The following is a 21,339-nucleotide window of genomic DNA, read 5'->3' as shown; positions in this document are numbered from 1 at the left end:
TGGGTGCGCTATAATTAAATTGCAATTTGAATTTTTCAGAAAGCTCCAACTCTTGCAGGCACGAAATTTGGTTTCCATCCAGCGGCCTGGCACACAAGGCTCTGACAGCCTAACAGTTCATCAGCAATAGCCTCAAGAAGCCCTTGCATTCACAGAAACAAAAATGTGAGGAAAAATGTCAGCCATTAGGAGTATGAATATTGAACACCCTTCAAAATGTGATTAAATAATAATCATTAAAGATCTACTGCTGTGGGGCTTCGGTTCAGCCTCTGACTTCAAATGTCAGTGTGACATTAGAAAGAAAGAGTTTCACGTTTACAACACTTACTGGCAAAGGTTCTGCTCATGAGAGAGTTGGATCAATGATCAAAAGCTTTGAATACATGTACTATCAAGTGTGAAACACGACATGAAATCAAACCCTTTAATCCATGCTTCATCTAAATCTGCTGATCCAGACTAGGGTCACAGAAGATGGAGACAATCAAACTGAGATTGGGGGAAATACTAATGGAATCTAGAATAACCTATAACTAGTGTTTAAGTTGGAAAACCCACAGAAAAGTGAGGAAATACAAACTCCACATACAAAAGCTCACATTTGTTGATTTTTTGGCATGACATCTAAACGCTTCTTATTCTTTCTCACTCAATCAAGTAGATGTGTTGGTTTCTGGTACAATCAGGACGTCATGTTGGCTAAATTTACATGTACTTTATTTGTTAGTGACCCACCTTTTCCTACAGTTTTGTGTTTGAAAGGACTAAAGACTCAGAAGTTAACCACTCAACCACATCTTCAGCTTTATCAGTAGAACCTGATTTTCAGTTTCCCTGCTTCCTTCCTGTAGAACTCTCTGAGTTATCCTCAACTGTGGCCTCATGAAACCCAACATGTCTGTGAGATCAATCCCAACTAGACTGTTCAGAGATATTTTCCTGATGATTAGTACATCAATAATAGATCAGATCAATCTATCTTTAGGGACAGGTTATGTTACTGACTCTGTCAATGACTCTTCCGCTCAGACTAAAGTTAAACTTGGAGTTGCACAGGGTTCTGTCCTAGGACCTCTACTCTTCACGTTATACATTCTTATGGCAGGGAATATTATCAGGAAACATAATATTAACTGATTTTCTGCTTCCGTACTCAAATAGAACTGAAGTTATTTTATTCGTCTCAAAACATAGTAACACCGTGAGGAACCTGGGAGTTACTTTTGAGCAGGACTTATCCTTTAACTCCCACATTAAACAAGATTAAACTGCAGCACTGCCTTTTATCACCTGAGTAATATCTCTAGAATAAGAAACATGTTGACTCAGACCAAAGCTGAAAAATGAATCCCTTCATTTGTTACTTCCAGAGTAGGCCGTTTGTAATTCCTTATTATCAGGGTGTCTGAAAAACTGCTCTGAACTGATTCAAAATGCTGCATCAAGAGTTCTGACAAGAACCAGCAGGAGAGATCACATCACCTCAATGTTAGCTTCTCTTCACTGGCTTCCTGTGAGATCTGGACTAGAATTTAAAATCCGTCTCTTACTCTAAAGCTCTTAATAAGCAGGCCCCGTCATATCTTCAAGAGCTGTGAGTGCTGTAACTGGAGGTTCCTCGGTTCTCTAAAAGCAGAACGGGAGGCAGAGCTTTCAGCTATCGGGCTCCTCTCATGCTGACATCTTGACGGAGGAACTAGCAGTTCGTGGTCTGAGCCTCCTCCATCTGCAGCGAGCGGATCTCTGCTCAAGTAAATGGAGAACCCCTACGCCCTGCTTGAACCAGGGTTTGAATTTCTCTTCGCTCTCTCTTCTTCTATCCCATAACCCACAGCAGGAAGTCTCCATGTCTGAGCTTGACTCTGCAAAAGCAAGTTTTTTTTTTTCCTTTTCCACAGTCACTTACGCTTGTGCCAGTGGAATTGTTGGGTTTTTCCCCAGTAAAAGTGCTTTGAAATGATTGTGTTGTATTTAGCACTATGCAAATAAAACTGAACTGAACTGAATAAAATCTAACATTATGGACCTTCAAAATTTGAGAGAATGATCTGTTAACTTCACAGTCATGCTCTGTGGATTATTGATGTCTTGTTCAAAACAAGAAATTGACATGTCTCCCTACGTACCGGGACATGAATGCTGCAGCTAAAATGGCGGCCGGCGTATGAAGGCATAAAGAAGATATTAAGTAAAATTTCGATACCAAATAAATCAAGAAATATCTAAGTTTTTTTATATAAAATCTATATAATCAGCTCAAAGAGTCAACATGTTCCCTTACAACAGCTTCTGACCTCAAAGAGCTTTTCAAATTATATCTGAATCTCGTCACTGTGAGTCACGTCTCCCCCCTATATTTGTTGAATTGTGTGTTAAACTACCATTGTTGGACATAATACACCCCATCAACCATGTCTTCAGCAGCCATTAGGACACCAGAGGCAGCGCTGCTGAGGCTTCTTCCTTGAAACTGCATCCTTTGTTTATGATCCCTTCAACCCTTGTCTTTTTGCTCACTCCTTTCATCTCTTTCTTTGTCGTGCTCTCCACCCTCATTCCCATCTTCTCCCCTTTATTCTTCAATTATCCATGCCCCCCCCCCCCACCTCCATTCCGTTCTAATGCTACCAAACACCCAATCTTCCTTTCCTTTTCTTCTTTATCCTCTCTCCATTTCTTGTTTTGTATGCAAGCCCCAAGGGAGAGAAATGGGTAAAAAGCACTCTCTCTGCACCACTGTCACAAAAGACTGGTGAGTCATCTCCACTTATGTCCTGTCTCCCTCCTCCCACAAAAAAAACCACACATATACAGGAAAAAAAACACTCTAATTACCTGCCCTGCACTTACAGGAATACATGCAGTGGTGCACACACGACGGCGAGTGCGCCTATACACGGTCGACACGCAGTATGGAGATACAGCAACAGACGCACATTCCGCGGCTCCACAGCTCAATCCTGAAATTAAAATCCCAGTCACATCATGGAGTTAATCACTGTGGTTTGAAAATCAACACCCAATGATATTTGCTGCCGCTCAGATTGTCTGGGATTCCTTTCAAGGAAAAGATATGTTCGTGTTCATACGCTGGAAGAAGCCAAATGAATTAAAATTTGGACAATATGAGAGGAAAAAAAAATGGGTAAGGGTGGAAAAAGAGAGTAAGACAGAAATTCCCAGTGTTAAAATGTGTTTGAGGGCTTGTTCATCCGCCTACACCACGGTTTGAGGGCCTCGCAGGAAATGCTTTTTCGCCATCTGCTGGTGGAAGGCGTTACTAACATTGCAGTCACGATGCTGCTGTGCACAAGATGGCAGTCTTGAATGGACGCTGGAGGTGTGTGCAGAATACATATATCCATCCATCCGCCCTCCATAGCGCTTTATCCAGACCAGTGCATCACAGGCACGTGCACTCAGCTCACATAAAACTTAAAATTCAGCTATAAAAATGCATATTTTACTAAAAAAAAGTGTGATGTTTAACTTATTATTTATAGACTCTCAGATCTTTGCTGCAGTCTGAATGGGAGGCCCACCCAACACTTTGAAGACCACTGATCCAGGTCACAGTGGACCCTTTATATTTTGAGCAGGATGAAGCCTTCGATTTGGATTAACTCCTCTCTCTTTAGTGCAGAGTAACAAGACTACTAATAAATGAAGTTTTTTTTTCCATCATGGCATTCAGTATTACCTTTTGAAAGCCTAGGAAGATGGGTAAAATTGTAATAATAATAATAAAAAATACCTCAGAACCATGAAATCATACTCGGGTACAGTATTTTGTTGCCTATACTTGAAACAGTTGTTCATCTGATTTGACTATTATATTTGTAGTGACTATAAACCAAACCTGTTTTAATATTCTATAAGTCATAAAGTATAGAAAGCAAAAAGCACTGAAATACAACAAAAAGCTGTAAAATCATCAGTCATCAGTACCGACGCATATGTTTTCCACTGTTGAGTCATCCCTATGAGTCACAGTTTTACTCTTACAGAATGATAACGGGTTTCCAAAATTAGGTGGAGAAACTGACGCACTGCATGAAATCGCAAACTTTCTGGTTTCTATTTTTGGAGAACTTTTATTTTCAGAAGTTCGAAATGAAGCATCGACCAGCTCGTTTTCAGCAATGGTGTGAGCAGGTTTGTGGATGTCAAAGCACGCTCCACCACAAGGACATTAAAGCCCTCACCTGATGACTCTTTACAGAAACCTGCTTGTGAGCTATTCAGACACATCAAATATTGAAGGCCCGGAGTTTCCGTTTCACACACAGAAAGGGAGGGAGGAGAGCCGAGAGCCAGACAGAGAGGGGGGAAACACACCGGGGAGAGGACGAGAGGGAAAAGTCAAATAACGGCGGGATCAAGAGGAATAACACAACAGGCACCCTGGGAGGGAGACACATGAGCGGAGATGGAGGAAGAGAGGGAGGAACGAGAAGAAGGCACCCAAAGGTGAGGCAAGGAGAAGATGAACGTTTCCCAATAATCAGGCGCCTGTCTTGAGTGTAACCGTAGAGGCCGAGTCGGCGTGAGCCGATGTAGACAGATCAGCTGATAACCTTCTGGTCAAGTGGTTAGGAGGGCACGCATTTTAATTGTGACGCTTCTTTTTTCCAAACCGCAGTGGGACGACTTCTACCCAGGCTGAAACCCCGCCGCCGAGCTGCGCCCGGGAGGGCGATGAGCTCTGTGAACCAGAGGAGGACCGCCAGGCTGACTGTGGAGCCAGTGATGGAGAGGCAGAGCCCAGCCAGGTCATATTAACAGAAAGAAAGAACTTAGTCTTTTTTTTCGAGTTTAAGTCAAAAATGAACTCAGATTTCTGTTTTTGTGTTCTGGCTCGTGTTGTTGCTGAAGGCTGGAGAGGATCAGCATAACAGTGGTGCAGAAAGCTCTGAGGGGACTCTGACTCCCACGGCGACACAGGAGAGTACTGACTGCCTCCCAGAGCCCCCCCTGCCAGCAGAGGACGAGTTCAGCCCCCCCTCAGAGTCATCTCATCCCTCCAACTCACAGAGTAAGCCACGGTTAGCTGTGGAATGCAGACTGCATGGCATTTCTTATCAGAATGGGCACATGTGTGATAAACTGACCTAAGAAATTTTTAACTTAGCTTGCGTCTTTGTCATACTTTTTATAGTTTCTCTTTTTGCAGATCATTCATCGGATCCCTGCTTTTATTGCTTGAGGTCTTTGGACTCAGATTATCGTCCTGAAGCTGCAAAACAGGTTGTCACATTTAAACTATAATATGCATATCAGGTAAAACAGTCACATCAACAGATTATGTCACCAACACAAACTGAATGGATAAACTCTTTAATTTATCAGTTTTAAACTTATGATGCTATGCAAACAAAAAGGCCTGCTCTTATAAGGAATTTGTATTTTCTTAAATGAAAAGAAAGTACTTTCAGTTGAAGAAAGTTTACTATATAAGCTGAGTACTAGTTCTCATGCAGGTACAAGGTTAAAAAAGTTTGATATTATATGTTAAAAATAATCATATCTCTCTTTGCCATTATTTTTTTTTAAGTTATGTCAATGCGCCCTTCATGTGTACTTGTCATTGAGCTATTTAATAATTTATGCAAGTCAACAACTACAAAAAGAGAAATGTGACTCCCCTACCTGGCGTGAGACTGTATTACAGTGAGTCTGTGGGCTCATATGATTGTTCTTGATATATTCAGGGGTGGAAGAAACACATAAGAAATACTCACATTAGTTATCAAACAGTTGCTCTTTTTCCAAGAGTGTACATGTTTTCATTGTTATCTACCACTTTTCAACTTTTAAAATAAGATGTTCCAGAATGTGTTCCAATCAATAAGAAAATTGTTTTATCTGTTGGTTTATAGTCAATGACTTTGCAAAATATCTGCTTGCATAAAGAAACTTGTAATTTTTACACACTGAATTGTTTGTGAAATGTGGTTTTAATGTAGATGATTTCTACAAGTAAATCAAGCCAATTTTTTTTTCTTCCACTTGAACTTGAGTACTTTTTAACACCTTTTTACTTGAAGTTGACTGAAATTGAAGCAATGTGACATTACTGCCATCCAATCTAACTAGGTCTTTACTTAATTGTAACATAATCGTGTATTCAGCAAACTCTTAGAGAAAAATCCTGATTTCAAAGTAGAACGTAATTTACGTTCTGTATTGTTCATACTGTTTTCTAAAACCTCGTGTCCCCGCTGAACAGGAAGACTCCGATCCTTCTGCAGCACTGCCCTCTAGTGGCCAGAAGCTGAGCTACCAAACGGACCCTCGGCCTCACTTCGGGGTGGCCTGTTCCTCCCACTCCACATGCCGTCCTCTGTGGGGCAGCGAGGGGCCCTGCTGGGGACAGAGGCTCCAGGAAATGCCCGACCAGACCGACACCTGTCCCCACTGCCATCTGGGTTTGCCCCTTGACACACTGCGCTGGCACGAGGTTGGCACTAATACAAGTAAACAGCCACGGACATAAATAGACAGAGCAGCAAACACTACGGATTGACACTCTTGTTTTACTGAAAAGAGCTCTGACTGTTTTCTTTCTCTGTGCACAGGCGAAGTGTCTGCTGTTTGAAGGGCTGCGGAATGCAAAGAAATAAGAGACACCATCATCCTCAGAGGAAACGTAGTCTTCGCTTAGAAAAAAAAGGCACCGTTTTTAGGAAATTCTCAGGAAAATTCTTCATACCGTAAGATTTCGTGCAATATCTGTTAATGCAACTAAACAGCTGTTTAGTTCTTTCATTTTCATTGATTACAATTATTTGAAGTAATACTACATTTCTGGGTTTACTGACTTCTCCTTTTCAAGAGTCTAAAATGTCCATGATGTGCAGAATGGCTAAAATGGGAAACCCAAGAGAAAAATAACCCTTTAAAAATGTTCACAACAGTTAAAAATGTAATAAAATATATCAAAATCGTACCCATGACACTTCATTATTTCTTCAGAGTTTGAAAAATATGCGTGTGCACAGTTTAAGACTCCAGACGAATTCTATTGATTACGATTGTAAAAATGGCTGTGTGTGTGTAAAGTTCGCAGACCCATGTCTGAAGCAAAAAAAAAAAGAAAAAAAGAATACTACTCTATCTCAAGCCTTTCAGTGTGAGCTTCCCTTTTGTCATCTTTATTTCTTTTGTCTAATAAACCCTGTCCATAATTGACTAAACAAGCCTGTCGGTCAAATAAATAATAAATACCAAAACCACACATACCATGCTATGTAAATACTGTAATATTCCTCAAACCAAGTAACCATTGTACTTTTTATCTTTACTTTTAGACATATCATTAACAAATAAACTATTGGATACTAAATTGCTTAAAAAGAGCGTGAGATTTAGTGGTAATTAAAGGTTTAATTTCCTTTGCCTATGGCTTTAGAGGTTAATTATGAGTGACTTTTGGTAGTCAGAGTATATAACCTTTCCTAAGTCTGACAATAAATAGAATATGCAACAGCATTACATGCAGAGGAAAACGTTCAACCAGATGATGGAATCACACCTCTATCCATTCCATCTTCAACGCCACTTTTTTAAATTCTGGGTTGTGGGACGCTGGAGTCGATCCAAAGTTAACTATTGGTGAAGACAGGGCATGACCTGGACAGGTCACCAGGCCATGATGGGACACGGAGACACACAGACACACACACACATACACTTTTTTTGTTTTTTTAAGTACAGAAAACTTGATGATGGTACATCTATAGTAAAGACTCAGTTTCAAACACGGGTATCTTTTCTTCTGCCTGCAGCATCTGACAGTGGACATAAGCAGCCACTGGGTGATGCTCTGCTGGAGTTGGTTACATGAAGGTGTTGGAAAAGCAGCTCAAGAAAAACTATCATATCACCTACTGAACTGAATCTTTTTTTTTTTTTTTTTTTGCTGCTGCCTGCCTTGTTTGATAAACAGATGAGTGTTTGTAGAAAACATATACAGAAATGAACAAAATTGTTCATTTAATGAAATAAAAATTCACATTGGTCAGAGAAACCACTTGAATCTGACAAAAGCAGTAATAAATAAACATTCTGTGAAATTTAACCAATGAAAGTCAGGCATTGCTTTTCAGCCATGCTTCAACGGGATTATTTAAAAAAAATTAACTCCTGAAACAGGCCTGGACGAAAATGATGGTACCCTTAACTTAGTATTTAGTTGCACAACCTTTTGAGGTAATCACTGCAATCAAACGATTCCTGTAACCGTCAGTGAGTCTTCTGCACCTTCCAGCAGGTATTTCTGCCACTCCTCATGAGCAAACTGCTCCAGTCGCCTCAGGATGGAAGGGTGTCTTTTCCAGACGTCATGTTTCAGCTCCTTCCAAAGATGTTAGGATTGAGTTCAGGGCTCATAGAAGGCCACTTGAGAATAGTCCAATGTTTTCCTCTCAGCCATTCTTGGGTGTTTTTAGCTGTGTGTTTTGGGTCATTGTCCTGTTGCAAGAACCTTGACCTGCGACTGAGACCAAGCTTTTTGATACTGGCAGCACATTTCTCCCTAGAATCCCTTGATAGTCTCGATTTCATTGTACCCTGCACAGATTCAAGGCACCCTGTGCCAGATGCAGCAAAGCAGCCCCAGAACATAACAGAGCCTCCTCCATGTCTCACAGTAGGGACAGTGTTCTTTTCTTGATATGCTTCATTTTTCCTTCTGTGAACATCGAGCTGATATACCTTGGCAAAAACTTCAATTTTTGTCTCATCTGTCCATAGAACACTCTCCCAGAAGCTTTGTGGCTTGTCAGCATGTAGTTTGGTGAATTCCAGTCTGACTTTTTTATGATGTTTTTAACAACGGTGTCCTCCTTGGTCGTCTCCCATGAAGTCCACTTTGGTTCAAACAGCGACAGACGGTGCAATCCGACACTGATGTTCCTTGAGCTTGAAGTTCACCTTTAATCTCTTTTGAAGTTTTTCTGGGCTCTTTTGTTACCATTCGTATTACCCGTCTCTTTGATTTGTCATCAATTTTCCTCCTGCAGCCACGTCCAGGAAGGTTGGCTACAGACTACAGTCCCATGACACTTGATTTTCTGAATAATATGTGCAACTGTAGTCACAGGAACATCAAACTGATTGGAGATGGTCTTGTAGCCTTTGCCTTTAACATGCTTGTCTATAATTTTCTTTCTAATCTCCTGAGACAACTCTTTCCTTTGCTTCCTCTGGTCCATGTTGAGTGTGGTTCACTTCATGTGGCTACCTGTCACCCTCTAAATGAGCCACTGACTGATTACTAGATTGTAGACACCTGTGATTGCTAATTAGTGGACACACCTTGGATTGACACGTCCCTTTGGTCACATCATTTTCAGTCTTTTCTAGGGGTACCATCATTTTTGTCCAGGCCTGTTTCTGGAGTTTTTTTTTTTTTTTAATAATTCTGTTAAAGCATGGTTGAAAAGCAATGCCTCACTTTCACTGGTTAAATTTCATAGAGTTTTTTTTGTCAGATTCAAGTTGTTTCTCTGACCACTGTGAATTTTTCTTTCATTAAACGAAGGGTACCAACAATTTTGTCCACATCTGTAGAGTGCACATCCACCTATCACAAAAAAACAAACAAAAACAACAAAAAAAAACTTCAAGTGAAACAAAAGAAGCATAATTGATGACCGAAATAATTATTTGGCCACTTCACATTGAACTTGTGGTCCAGACGGAGTCTATGTTGCTCATGCCTCTGTTTCAGCCGAGGGGGCGGGGGAAGTTGCTTGTGTGGATGGAAACATTGACCTAGTTTCATTGTGAGGGGTGAGCACGAGAGATGTGTCTGTGCACATTCTGGCATGGCAATAGTACTATTTAAAGGAGCAGGGATCAAAATGCAATACCCCAAAGTCATGACTGCACGGTTCATTACACAATGTGAAGTCAACTCTAATTTAAACTGCCATACATCTCTGCACTATACAACTAATTGGTGTGAAAATAGTGACAAGTGATTGCATAATGCATAAATGCATTGCATAAATGAACATACTTCTCAGACCATTCATGTATGTGCTTATTGACTTTGTGCTAACTCAAAATTGCTGTTCATGGTCAGCATGTTTGACCCCCACACCCGAAAGCCCATGGCGGGGATGAACCCTGAAGATTAGAATCAAAATAATGGACTAAAATATAGGAGTACAAAGTTAATCTGCATAGTTTGGATGTTTAGTAACACACACATCATATACAGTCAGCTGCAAGTGCTACAGTCAGAGAAGTAATATTTCTTGGTTTTCTGTGATTACACCATTTCAGCTCAATTCAAAAATGTCAAAATCATAAATCCTAGCATCTGATTTTTCTTAATTCAGCAAAATGTTTCCAATTTCTTGATAGTCCTGAACCTTATTTCTCTCAGACCCACGTCACCAGTGAAGCATACTGGTGTATGGCTTAGCTTTCAGTATGCCTATATTCTTGATTGTTTTAAATGTCCTTCCAATTGGATGAGCAAAACAGTAACCATGCTTTTAATTATGCTGTAATATCCATTTGTCCTTATGAGGAAAATTAAAGTCTTTAGATTATTTGAATAAGTGTAGCTCAAGATGAATCTTTTCTCAGATAGTGACAAAATTGTTTATTATTATTATTATTTATAATAAATGTATTATTTATTTTATTCATAGTTATTTATTTTTGCATTAATATAAGCCTCAATTATTTCTCTTTGAAGGGTTGACGAACCAAAAATAACCTGGCCTGCTGCCAGCTGTTAGCTGGGGCTTTAGCCTCTGTTAGCCTGCCTCCACAAGGCCTGAGAAACATTAGCAGCCATTAAAAAAAAACACTTACCTTCATAACCCGCTTCCCTCAACAAGTTGGTAGTTCATCTCGCTTGTTTTGTTGCTGCTGCTTCTCGTTGTCATTAGTTCATAAATCCATTTCTTTCAACAGTTGTTGAGCTCCATCTGACTTCCACCCTGCAGCTGAAGTTAATGAGTGAATCAGTCATCAGGCCTGCTGATATCAACTCAGTAACTGAGTCGTTTCCAGTGATTCCTGGGTCACGGTTTGCAACATCCATCCATGTAGTTCATGGTTGCTGGGCACTGGTGGAGGCAGGATACACCCTGGACCACCTGCCAGTCCATCACAGGGCAGATAAAGAGAGAGACAGACACAAGCACTCACATTCTCACCTGCAAGGAATTTAAGGTCACCATCCATCCATCCATCTTGTTTATCCATTTCAGGTCTGTGGGTCACTGGAGCTGATCCCATCTAACCACAGGTGAAGGCAGGGTTCACCCTGGACAGGCCGTCCGTCCATCACAGGACCAACACAACCATACACACTCACATTGACACCTACAGGTAATCTGGCATCAACAATGGTATAAAATACACGTTTGACAGTGGGAGGAAAGTGAAAAAAACATACATGGGGAAAGCTTGCAGAATTCACAATTTTTTTTTTTTAATTTTTAATATTTTGCAATTTCCTTTGCAAGTACGTTACTTTCGAGAGGTAACGGACATTTGTTTTCATCGCTGTAACAATTTCAAATGTTTATAATAAACCCAATTTTAAAAAAAAGATTAAAAAAAACCAAGTAAAGGGTAATTTTTTTTTTTTAATCAGTGTATGTAATTCTAAATCTTCCACAGCCCAGAGAGATTATGCATGTTGCTCCGCCACATCATGTCAGCATCCTCCTCCAAAAGTCATGCGGGGTCACGTGACCGGGTTATGGCATGAGGCGGCGCGCGGAACCAATCGCGCGCCTCATCAGCTGACCGCTGTTTGAAGAGCGACACTCCCTCCGCCGCCTCATTGGAGCGCCTGTGCGTGTTGTTGTTGTCTCTGATATTGTCTGAGCGGAACCATCGCCACCGAGGTTTTATAGAATTAAAAAAAAAAAAAAAGAAGAAGAAGAAAGAAAGCTCGAGGCCGAAATGTCTTCGCTGCTGAAGCCGTTCTCGGTGTGCGAGGGCCCGTGCGAGAGCCGCGGGGCCCGGAGAGGATGCCCGAGCTCGGGTCCTCATGGTGGGCAGACACCATCCTCCCAGCGCCTGGCCGCCGCGGCGGCGCTGAGCTCTCTGCCGGAGCACCAGCGGACCTACGCGGCGAGGAGGAACCTGGCGGCCGCGGCGGTCGGAGGCAGGAAGATCACGCATCCCGGAAAGGCCATCCTAGCTGGTTGGTTTTTTTTTTGCAACGCACGTTCTCAGACTGCAGAGTTTCATTCGTTGCTTCTCGCTTCCTGCATCGCTGCTTAATCTCAATCTGTCGCCCATTAACGCTACCCGTGCGGAAGTGGGTCAGCCGGCAGTGATGCCACAGCAGCTGGCTGATGCAGCTTCTGCTTTTTTCTGCACCTTGAATTCCTGCAAAGAAAACACGAATGATGATGCAAAAAAAAAAAAAAAATCACCAGCACCACTTCCTGCAGGGTGAATCAACAAATTCTGACAGCAGCGTTTCTCTCTTCTGCCCTCTCATCCAGGTGGCCTTGCAGGAGGAATAGAAATCTGTATCACCTTCCCCACAGAGTACGTCAAGACCCAGCTGCAGCTGGACGAGCGAGCCAACCCGCCTCGGTACAGGGGGATCGGTAGGTCACTGGGACTGGAGGCAGTGGGCTGACTGCAGGATTGCGTGCCTGCTCACTGTCCTGGTTGCCCTGCAGGTGACTGTGTCAAGCTGACCGTGCAGGATCATGGCCTCAGAGGGTTATATCGAGGGCTCAGCTCACTGCTCTATGGATCTATACCCAAGTCTGCAGTCAGGTGAGGATACCCTCTAAATGATGTCTTAATTTGTCCAGATTTTATATTGAAAAATGCACTTTCTGCTTCAATGTGGTAGAAATGACTCCTTTACTTCCCTGTTCTCCAGGTTTGGTACGTTTGAAATGCTCAGTAATCCGATGCGAGATGCCACCGGCCGGCTAGACAACACACGGAGCCTCCTGTGCGGTTTAGGGGCAGGAATAGCAGAGGCCATCGTGGTAGTTTGTCCCATGGAGACGCTCAAGGTTGGTGATGGAGGAGGAGGAGGAGGTTACTTCTCTGGTCTTATTGTTGTGAAAAATCCACCTCTGATGAATGACAGCTGGTTTAATTCAATTGATTTCCCACTTGTCTTCCAGGTGAAGCTGATCCACGACCAATGTTCCCTCAATCCTCGATACAGAGGCTTTTTCCATGGAGTTAGTGAGATCATCAGAGAACAAGGTGAGACCGCATGACTTTGTATTGACTCTGGATGCTTCTCTTCCACCTTTATACTATTAAATAGCTCACAGGAAGCTCACTGGTTCTCAAAGTGGGGCTGGCCCTCGACTGTTGTTTGACATTAGTTAAGACATCCTAATAAATGTCACTTCAGGCATTCGTTTGCGAAGCAGCTTCCTCTGGCTCTCTGTTGGCTAACAGCACCCAGCGGTCATTGTCAACCGATCCAGTGTGGAATCTGTATTTGAACTGGCAAAAGTTAAATGCCGGATACCTTTACTGACTCCATTTATGGCTTGGAACTGGCACTAATGCGACACTGGCACCCTCAGAGGCTAGACTGTAACGGAGACTAAAGTAAAGCTCTAAGAAGCTTTAGGGCACTGCTGACTGCACTTTGACAGCCGGATCTGTGTGCGTATCTGTGGTGATGCTTCACAGCGAATCGTGAACTGTTTCTCTGGATGTAGGTGTGAGGGGGACGTATCAAGGTCTAACGGCGACTGTGCTCAAACAAGGAACCAATCAGGCTATTCGGTTCTATGTGATGAACGCACTGAGAAATTGGTACAAAGGTAAGCGACTCACCCGTGCAGCATTGTTCTGTTAGTAATCAGTTTCTCCGTTTTTTTGTTTGTTTTTTTTAATTCTATTCTTGTATGTTTTTCTCTGCCATCTCAGGTGACGACCCCAGAAAAGAAATGCACCCGATCGTCACAGCCATGTTCGGAGCGACGGCGGGAGCAGCCAGCGTCTTTGGAAACACACCTTTAGATGTAGTTAAGACCAGGATGCAGGTAGGAATAATTCACCCTATTTTACTTCTGGAGTCGGGTTATTGTTCTAAGACATCCTGATCTTTTTTTCCCGCAGGGTTTGGAAGCTCACCGCTACAAAAGCACAGCAGACTGCGCCTTCCAGATCTTAAAACATGAAGGCCCGCAGGCGTGAGTAGCGCCGCATCGTGCCACTCTAGCAACACTCTGAACGAGCAGGCGGCTCACCTCCTGCGTTTCTTCCCGCAGGTTCTACAAAGGGACGGTTCCCCGGCTCGGGCGCGTGTGTCTGGACGTGGCCATAGTCTTTGTCATCTACGAGGAGGTGGTGAAGCTACTCAACAACGTGTGGCACACCCAGTAGACCGGCCGGACGGCGGCCGTGACCCGGGGAAAAGCACAGATCAGTGCCTCGCGCTACGCACAACTGAACACCTCTATTCGAGTTTATACTAGCTCTCTGCATCGCCCTGAGCAAAGGATGCCTCGTTCTGGCCAGTCTCCTCACTGTTACATGAAATAATCTGCAAGCGTTAACTAGGAACGTGAGTCTATTTGCAGTAATGTAGCTGATGTACTTCTCCATTCTAATCATTTTAGAGTTTTTTTATATTTTGCAGAACTGGTAGAGTCAAATGAGGTGATGCTCTTACTTTTTTTTTTTTTTTATTTTTAATTTTTATTTAACAGACCAAACTTATAGGCTCTGCTTCGAGAGTCTCATTAAAAGCAACATGTTTAGAGAAGGAAAACACGGTCAGATCTTAACCAAAGGTTCAAAGTAGAAGGAAAAAGGAAGACTTGACTAGTTCTAAAAAGGGATAGAATCTCTTAATGTTTCAAGTTTCTATGACTGTTGTTTCCTGTGAATGTGTTCCAGTGAACTCTTTGTAACGAAACCATAAATGTGTCTTCTGATTCACTGAGTACTTACTCTTGCTACACCGGGCAGAGAGCAGACTGGACCCAATCGAGCTTCTCGCAGTGATTCAAGCTGTCTGTGCAGTACTTCAGCACATCCTGCGTGTTGTAAATGCTTGCTTGGCCGTGCTTGTGGCGGCGTTGCACTAAAGCGTTTGTGTTTCTTTGCCGTGTCCTGGTTTATGAACTTCAGGAAGTGCCCGTTGCGCATTTCGTGGCGACGGCTGACAACAGAGGTTACGCAGACTGCCGCCTGGTTTCCAGCACTGAGGGTGAAGTCAGGAGGAAAAAGTAACGTCGCAGGATTCCCCGTTCATCTTGTCATAGAAACTTAACTGGTGGCGTATTTTAAATAAAAGGTCTAAGATCTGCTGACACCACACAGCCTTGCACAGTAGCCCTTCAGTCATCTATCCTCAGTACTTCAGTAGTTTCCTCTCTGACGGTAAAAAAACATCAAAACAACAGGATATAGTTCAGTCTTTGTATCTATATTGTTTGACTGTCTCACTCACTAAAAGCACATTTTGGTTTAACCGAATCGGTTTTGTGTTTTGTGGCTTTACATGGACAAACTAACAGCTTTGGTGATCCTGTGCAGCCTGAAAGGTTTGTTTTTTTGGGGGAAGAAACATGTATGACTTGGAAAATACTGTTACAAATATGTCAATGCGCCCAAGTATACATGGTACATGGCAGTCTCATCAATAAACTCGTGATATAAACCTGAATGTGCCCGTTAAAATGAAACATGAATTCAGACGCAACAGAGCCGCTGAACTGCATAAGAGTTAATATAATTGGACTGATATGAGAAATCCAGCTTTGGAGAGAACATGCAATTAAATTACTTAAGTACAATTGAAGGGTAATAAAATGAAAATCTCACTGTCTTGTCTTTAACAAATGCAAACGGAAACCAGGTGTATCATTTCAAAACATTTATTCAATACGATTGGCTGGTAGACATTTTCTTGATTTCACTGACTGAAGGAGGAGTGATTTACAGTCTGATGGTGCAGTTAACCATATCTTCTTCATCTCATTAATATACAACACATTTTTAATCAGATGACATGGAATTTCAAAAAGACAAACGAAGAACACGTTACGACAAACACTTGAGGGTTGGTGACACTTGGCTTCGCCGCAGAGGCTGGAAAAAACCCAGAAGGCCGCGGCTTTGCTGACGGCAGGACAGACGAGATTAAAGGCTGAAGGAGCAGAGTGAGCGCCGGCCGCATTAACATCACAGAGGAAGGTATTAGCACTCCCACCTGTTGCCCACCTGTCACACACAATATGCAGCCTGTCTGATGAGGCTGAAGGTGAAGGCGGGGTTCTTCTGTGCATGGGAGCGCAATAAGGATTCACCAAGTCTTGGAAAGTATGTCAGAGCTTCTGATGTGCATAAACCAACATGCACTAAAGTCCAGCTCTTTCAAACAGATGCCAACCCTGAAATACACATCCGGACACACTCGGCGTGTTAGTTTTTTTTGCATGAATGTCTCACATTATACATTTTCTATATTGCCATTATTCAGACGTAGGTTTCAAACCTAGAGAGTCCGGTCATATGATCCCCTGAATCTGAATTTGCAGTGATGATTCCACTGATGGCTGACAGAAGGGTTATCAGATACAGTCTTGGCTCCACATGTCAGCTTCTTGAGTAGAGAGCATGAGAATCCTCTTCCAAAGTCAGGAATGAGACCCGAGATGTGGCTATCTTCTCCATCTGAGAACACAGAACACAAGACCAGGTGGTTAAAGTGTGAGAAACAGTGAGTATCTTGGACAGAAACACTGTGCGGCCGGAGTTTGCATTCGACACTTGAGCAAATTAATCTCATACAATTAAGTAAAACAAACAGATAATTCCCGTGAAGACTTGAGTTAAAACAATTTCTTAGACAGTCTGATCACAATGGAGGGGAACAGGAGTCTGTACTTGGTGATGCCGTAATATCCCCGATGGCTTCTGTTCCATTTATTTTTCCACCACAACCATCTACTTCAAGTTACATTTTGAAATATGAAAAACATGTGTTCAACATGATTCAGTGTGAATAAATAATTCTCCCAGAGACCGAAGCAGACAAACAAGCAAAACTAAAACATTCAACCTATGCCCAGGCTTCAGGACTTTAACAATGTTTGAAACAAAAGTAATCTGTCCAGCACTTTTAGAAACGGCTTTCTCTCATAAGGCGCCTCCATTTAATCCGTATCATGAAGTGAAACTGATCCAGGCCCTTTGGCCTCCCACTCACATTCGAAGACATTTGTCTTTCCCACCGCTGGCCACTCGCTGCCCGTCAGGACTCCAGTCCACCGCATACACCTGCACAGCAAGAAACCAGGCCGACTGGGTTACAGACAGAAGACGAGTATTGAACCGAGAGTTGCGCGCCCATCCGTCAGGAAGTCACGAGTGTGTGAGCGCTCACCTCGTCGGCGTGGCCGGGCAGGTCCATGTTCAGCTTCCCGGTTTTGATGTCCCAGACTTTGAGCGTGCTGTCGCTGCTGCCGCTGACCAGCAGCCTGCTGTCTGCCGACCACGCCACCTGATACACGGCTGCCACGTGGCCGCGCAGAGACATCAGGTACCTGAGGGCGAGGGAACAGCAGGAACACACACAATTACACAGTGAGGACAGACGTTGGGCTTACAGCTCCACCGCCTGGACATAACCAGAAATGCAAGTTGGTGATTTTCTTACTTTCCATTTCGTCCGTCCCAGATTTTAATGGACTTGTCGAATGAGGCCGAGGCGATGAGCCTGGTGTCTGGGGAGAAGAGCACTTCATTGACCAGGGCACTGTGGCCGGTCATCCTGGCCAAAGGCTTCTTTTCCTCTGCAGGATTCCACATGAACAATGTGAAGTCATCTGAGCCCGACACCAAGCGCTCCGGAGCCGAGCCCTGCAGCAGGAGAACCGGAGTTACGACCACAGAAATGGAGAAATAGCAGAGAGGAACATTGAGTTTGTGGTATGTTTAAACTTACCCTGACTTTATTATATCTGTCCAAAGCTTTCTCCTTCAGCTCTTCCACTGGAGAATAAACCAAACACGGGACTTGCATTAAAAATGCTGCCTTAAACACACCGACAGCAGCATCCTAGCAGAGCAGCAGGTCTTACGCGATCCAGTGAGATCCTTTGGGTTGATCGTAGCCGTCGCAGGTTCAAACGCTCCCGTTCGCAGCACGTAGTCTGTGCTGAGAGCCAAGGTGTTGACCCAGTGTGCGTGACCCTGCAGAGTCCTGCACTGCACCCCCTATGTGAGAAGAAACAAATGCAGAGTCGTTATCTCTGTGCTAAAAACACGTTTATACTTCATTTGCCTCGGCCTCATACTCACGTCTTTCGCTCGCCACACTTTGACTGTCCTGTCCTGAGAGGAAGTGTAGAGCAGTCCGTCTCCTCCCCATTTCACACAGGTGACTGACTGAGTGTGTCCAGTCAGGATCTTGTCACAGCGTCCCAGCACTGTGTCCCACACTCGTATCGAGCCGTCCTTAGAGCTGCTGGCTAGGTACCGACACTCCGGGTTACTGAGGGAGAGAAGATGAGGTGGATTAGAGAGAAAAAAACCCAACAGAGCAGAACAGTTCAGTCAATCACACAATTCAGAATCAAACAATGACTCCACACCATCGTGAACTAAAGTCACATTATCCTGTCCAGGGAAGTGGTTCCTCCAAAAGCTTCTATAAAAATACTCTGTTCACTTCAAGTCATTAGTAAATATGTTCTCTATCAATGTGGGACAACAGCAATTTACTCCAATAAGCCTATTTATTTCATTCAAAATTCACCCATAAGAGGAATATTTCTCACAGATGGAGAGGTTCCCAGCAGAGCCAAGTGATCCACTTGGTGTGTCCTGTGAGCGTCTTCCCCACCTGTGCACCTGTCACTGGATCCCACAGACAGATCTACAGAGACGGCAGCACAAAGACACAATTACATTATGACCATGACATTCATCCTGATAAATCAATGTATCTGAAGCATACCTGACTGTTTTTGCAGCCTGAAGCCAGCTTCTTTCCATCAGGTGACCAGGCGATGCTGAGGACCCAGTGTGTGTGCCCTTCACGGAGCAGAACACAAGTTACTCCAACACTCTCAACCTGTATGATAATGAATCCTATGGCCTTATTAAGAAAATGATTACCTCTAGCAGTGTGATGAGGCGTTTCAGTCGTCAAGTCCCAAAACCTCACTGTGGTGTCACCTGAGCCACTGGCCAGATATCTGCCACAAACAAAAACATTAAATTTTTTACCAAAGTGTGTCAGTGTGTCTTTAGATTTGAAGCTACAAAAGTGTGCAAGCAACACACTCACTTGCCAGTCGGACTGAACGCAGTGGAGATGACGGCCTCTGTGTGTCCCTGTAGTGTGCTGGTGCAGCGGGCTACGGCTCGAACCCTGAACACTGCTTGAGGTTGGTACACAACTGGCAGGACTTGTTCCGTCTCGACCCCAAGAGCCTTAACGCAGGGCCCCAGGCTGGACACCACCTCGGCCTCCCCACGCACAAAAAATGCCAGAGGCACTGGCTCCTCCTACAGTGAAAAACAAAAACTTATTTATTTTGATTCTCACCTATGCATGGCTTGAATACCTTGGTCTGTGAAGGACTACTGCAGCAGTTTGCAACCTGAGGCTTAAAGGTTATTGGGTACAGGTCCTCTCTGTAGTTTTCCAAGCTTTACATCTTTATTATTTATCATTTTTTAATATATAATTGTTGACACTTGTCCAGATAAAGTTTGGATAAACAAAAAGAGTAGGATTTCCTCACATGTCTGTGTGTGTGGGTGAATAGCTTCATCGGTTATATAATGAGAGGTTACCTTCTGGAGCAATGCATTGCAGACGAGCTGCAGTTTGTCTGGGGTAATGTCCAGTGGCACGTCAAAAGGTGAGCCCAGGACCTCCCCATTCTCATCCTGAAACTGGATCAACAGTCGCTCCACGTCCTCACTGGTCATCCTGTCTGTGATCTGAATGCAAATCCGACAAAAATGTTTCTACACAAAAGAGCAGAAAGAAGAAACATATAAAATCAGACACTGAGTGTAAATAACCTGCAAGAAAGTGCCCCATGTGGCTGTTTTTCTTTAGTCAGGTGAGCGATACCTGCTACCAAACAATACTTAATTAAGTATTAAGGCCTGGTTTATGACGTGTTGGTTCTGTGATTATCGTTGCTTTCATTAAAGGAATGATGTGCTGTCATATCATTATTACTATGTATGTTGCTTACAAGTCAACTTTATAGGTAGCCACACTACACAGTACATTTATCATTAGCTTTAACTCGACATCATTGTTTCTAAATCTAGAGCACTGTCCTCACACTGTTAAGAGTTAAAACTGATTAGTTAAAACGACTTTATCGCCTGAAACGAGAAGGTTGGCGATTTAATTTCAGCTAGCCGACGTCAACCAAGAAACTAAGCTAACTGAGCTAGCACGTTTTAGCCGGCATTTTGAGCATCTAAACCCTTTAAACATCGACAGCAGCTGAGAAAGCTAACAGTCACCTGTTATCAAAGCAATTTTAGCATATATAAGCCACTGCTTAGAAGAATAAACGCGCTGAAAGTTTCTAAAGGTTTACCTTTAGCTTGTTAGCACTGTGTTAACACTCCCCACGTGTGAGTAGCCAAAGAGCCTCGCAGTGAAAGATGTACACTCAAAGAGCGGTAGTAATGTCAGCGACCGGCTTCTCGCAAAGAATCATGGGAGGTTATCCGACACATCTTCACTTTTATTGGGTTTCTGTTATTTCGCCATTAATAGCATTGTCAAAACATACTACGACTAGTACTACTACTACCTCAAATAATAATAATAAATATGTACAGATATCTTGTTAATTTCTTTTGAGTAAAGTGACCTTGGTGTCAAAGGTTTAGGTTGCTTGACAGACTCACTGTGCACCTCATTAAAAAACATTTGTCATTTCCTTAAATCAGACATTGGATTATTCTTCAGCCATTTTGCTCTGATTGAACAACATTCATTTTTGTGAGGGAAATATATATTCAGTATAGTTATTGTAAAATACATTTTGTGTACCAGAGAATTAGCTTAGTGAAATTTCCTCTCCACTCACACTTTCTTAATTTCTTCCTTTTCTTTTTTCCCTTGAACCTAGAAAGACTTTCTGTATTATACTGGTGTGAAAAATCAAAACTTCACAATAAGATGGATGATTCTTGAAAGCTTTATTTTCATGTAAAATCAGAGAACAATCATGATTCTACTCAATGCATTAGGTTCTGTCATGACACACATTGGATCTAAAATATGTCATATATATTAAGTATATACCTCATTTCAGTGTGAGAGTTCACACAAAGACATTAATAAGGGACTTGTTTTCAATCTTTATT

At 42.8% G+C, this 21,339-nt stretch overlaps 3 protein-coding genes across 3 annotated transcripts; 2 read left to right on the top strand and 1 right to left on the bottom strand.

The window, feature by feature from the left end:
• The first annotated feature begins 4,432 nt into the window (after window positions 1-4,432).
• LOC115395735 (uncharacterized) lies at window positions 4,433-6,643 on the top strand. The gene is made up of 6 exons (XM_030101375.1): window positions 4,433-4,473; window positions 4,646-4,775; window positions 4,879-5,038; window positions 5,177-5,250; window positions 6,233-6,463; window positions 6,582-6,643. Exons 1-6 carry the CDS (start codon window positions 4,433-4,435, stop codon window positions 6,624-6,626), a joined length of 681 nt encoding a protein of 226 aa, XP_029957235.1. The 3' UTR covers window positions 6,627-6,643.
• A 5,157-nt stretch (window positions 6,644-11,800) lies between these two features.
• slc25a1a (solute carrier family 25 member 1a) lies at window positions 11,801-15,649 on the top strand. Its single transcript, XM_030100434.1, has 9 exons — window positions 11,801-12,184; window positions 12,492-12,599; window positions 12,675-12,774; window positions 12,884-13,022; window positions 13,137-13,221; window positions 13,692-13,796; window positions 13,903-14,018; window positions 14,095-14,168; window positions 14,247-15,649. Exons 1-9 carry the CDS (start codon window positions 11,941-11,943, stop codon window positions 14,359-14,361), a joined length of 1,086 nt encoding a protein of 361 aa, XP_029956294.1. The 5' UTR covers window positions 11,801-11,940; the 3' UTR covers window positions 14,362-15,649.
• A 229-nt stretch (window positions 15,650-15,878) lies between these two features.
• On the bottom strand, window positions 15,879-20,616 carry nle1 (notchless homolog 1 (Drosophila)). Its single transcript, XM_030100433.1, has 13 exons — window positions 20,562-20,616; window positions 19,792-19,968; window positions 19,280-19,500; window positions 19,108-19,187; window positions 18,947-19,023; window positions 18,768-18,865; window positions 18,289-18,481; window positions 18,069-18,204; window positions 17,933-17,979; window positions 17,645-17,847; window positions 17,372-17,531; window positions 17,195-17,265; window positions 15,879-16,659 (listed from the first exon to the last, which is right to left on the bottom strand). Exons 2-13 carry the CDS (start codon window positions 19,927-19,929, stop codon window positions 16,647-16,649), a joined length of 1,437 nt encoding a protein of 478 aa, XP_029956293.1. The 5' UTR covers window positions 19,930-19,968; window positions 20,562-20,616; the 3' UTR covers window positions 15,879-16,646.
• Between the last annotated feature and the right edge of the window lie 723 nt (window positions 20,617-21,339).

The sequence above is a fragment of the Salarias fasciatus genome, chromosome 10, assembly GCF_902148845.1.
Source record: "Salarias fasciatus chromosome 10, fSalaFa1.1, whole genome shotgun sequence".
Taxonomy (NCBI): domain Eukaryota; kingdom Metazoa; phylum Chordata; class Actinopteri; order Blenniiformes; family Blenniidae; genus Salarias; species Salarias fasciatus.
The sequence above is the reverse complement of the archived record's forward strand: the minus strand, read 5'-3'. Positions and strand labels throughout refer to the sequence as shown.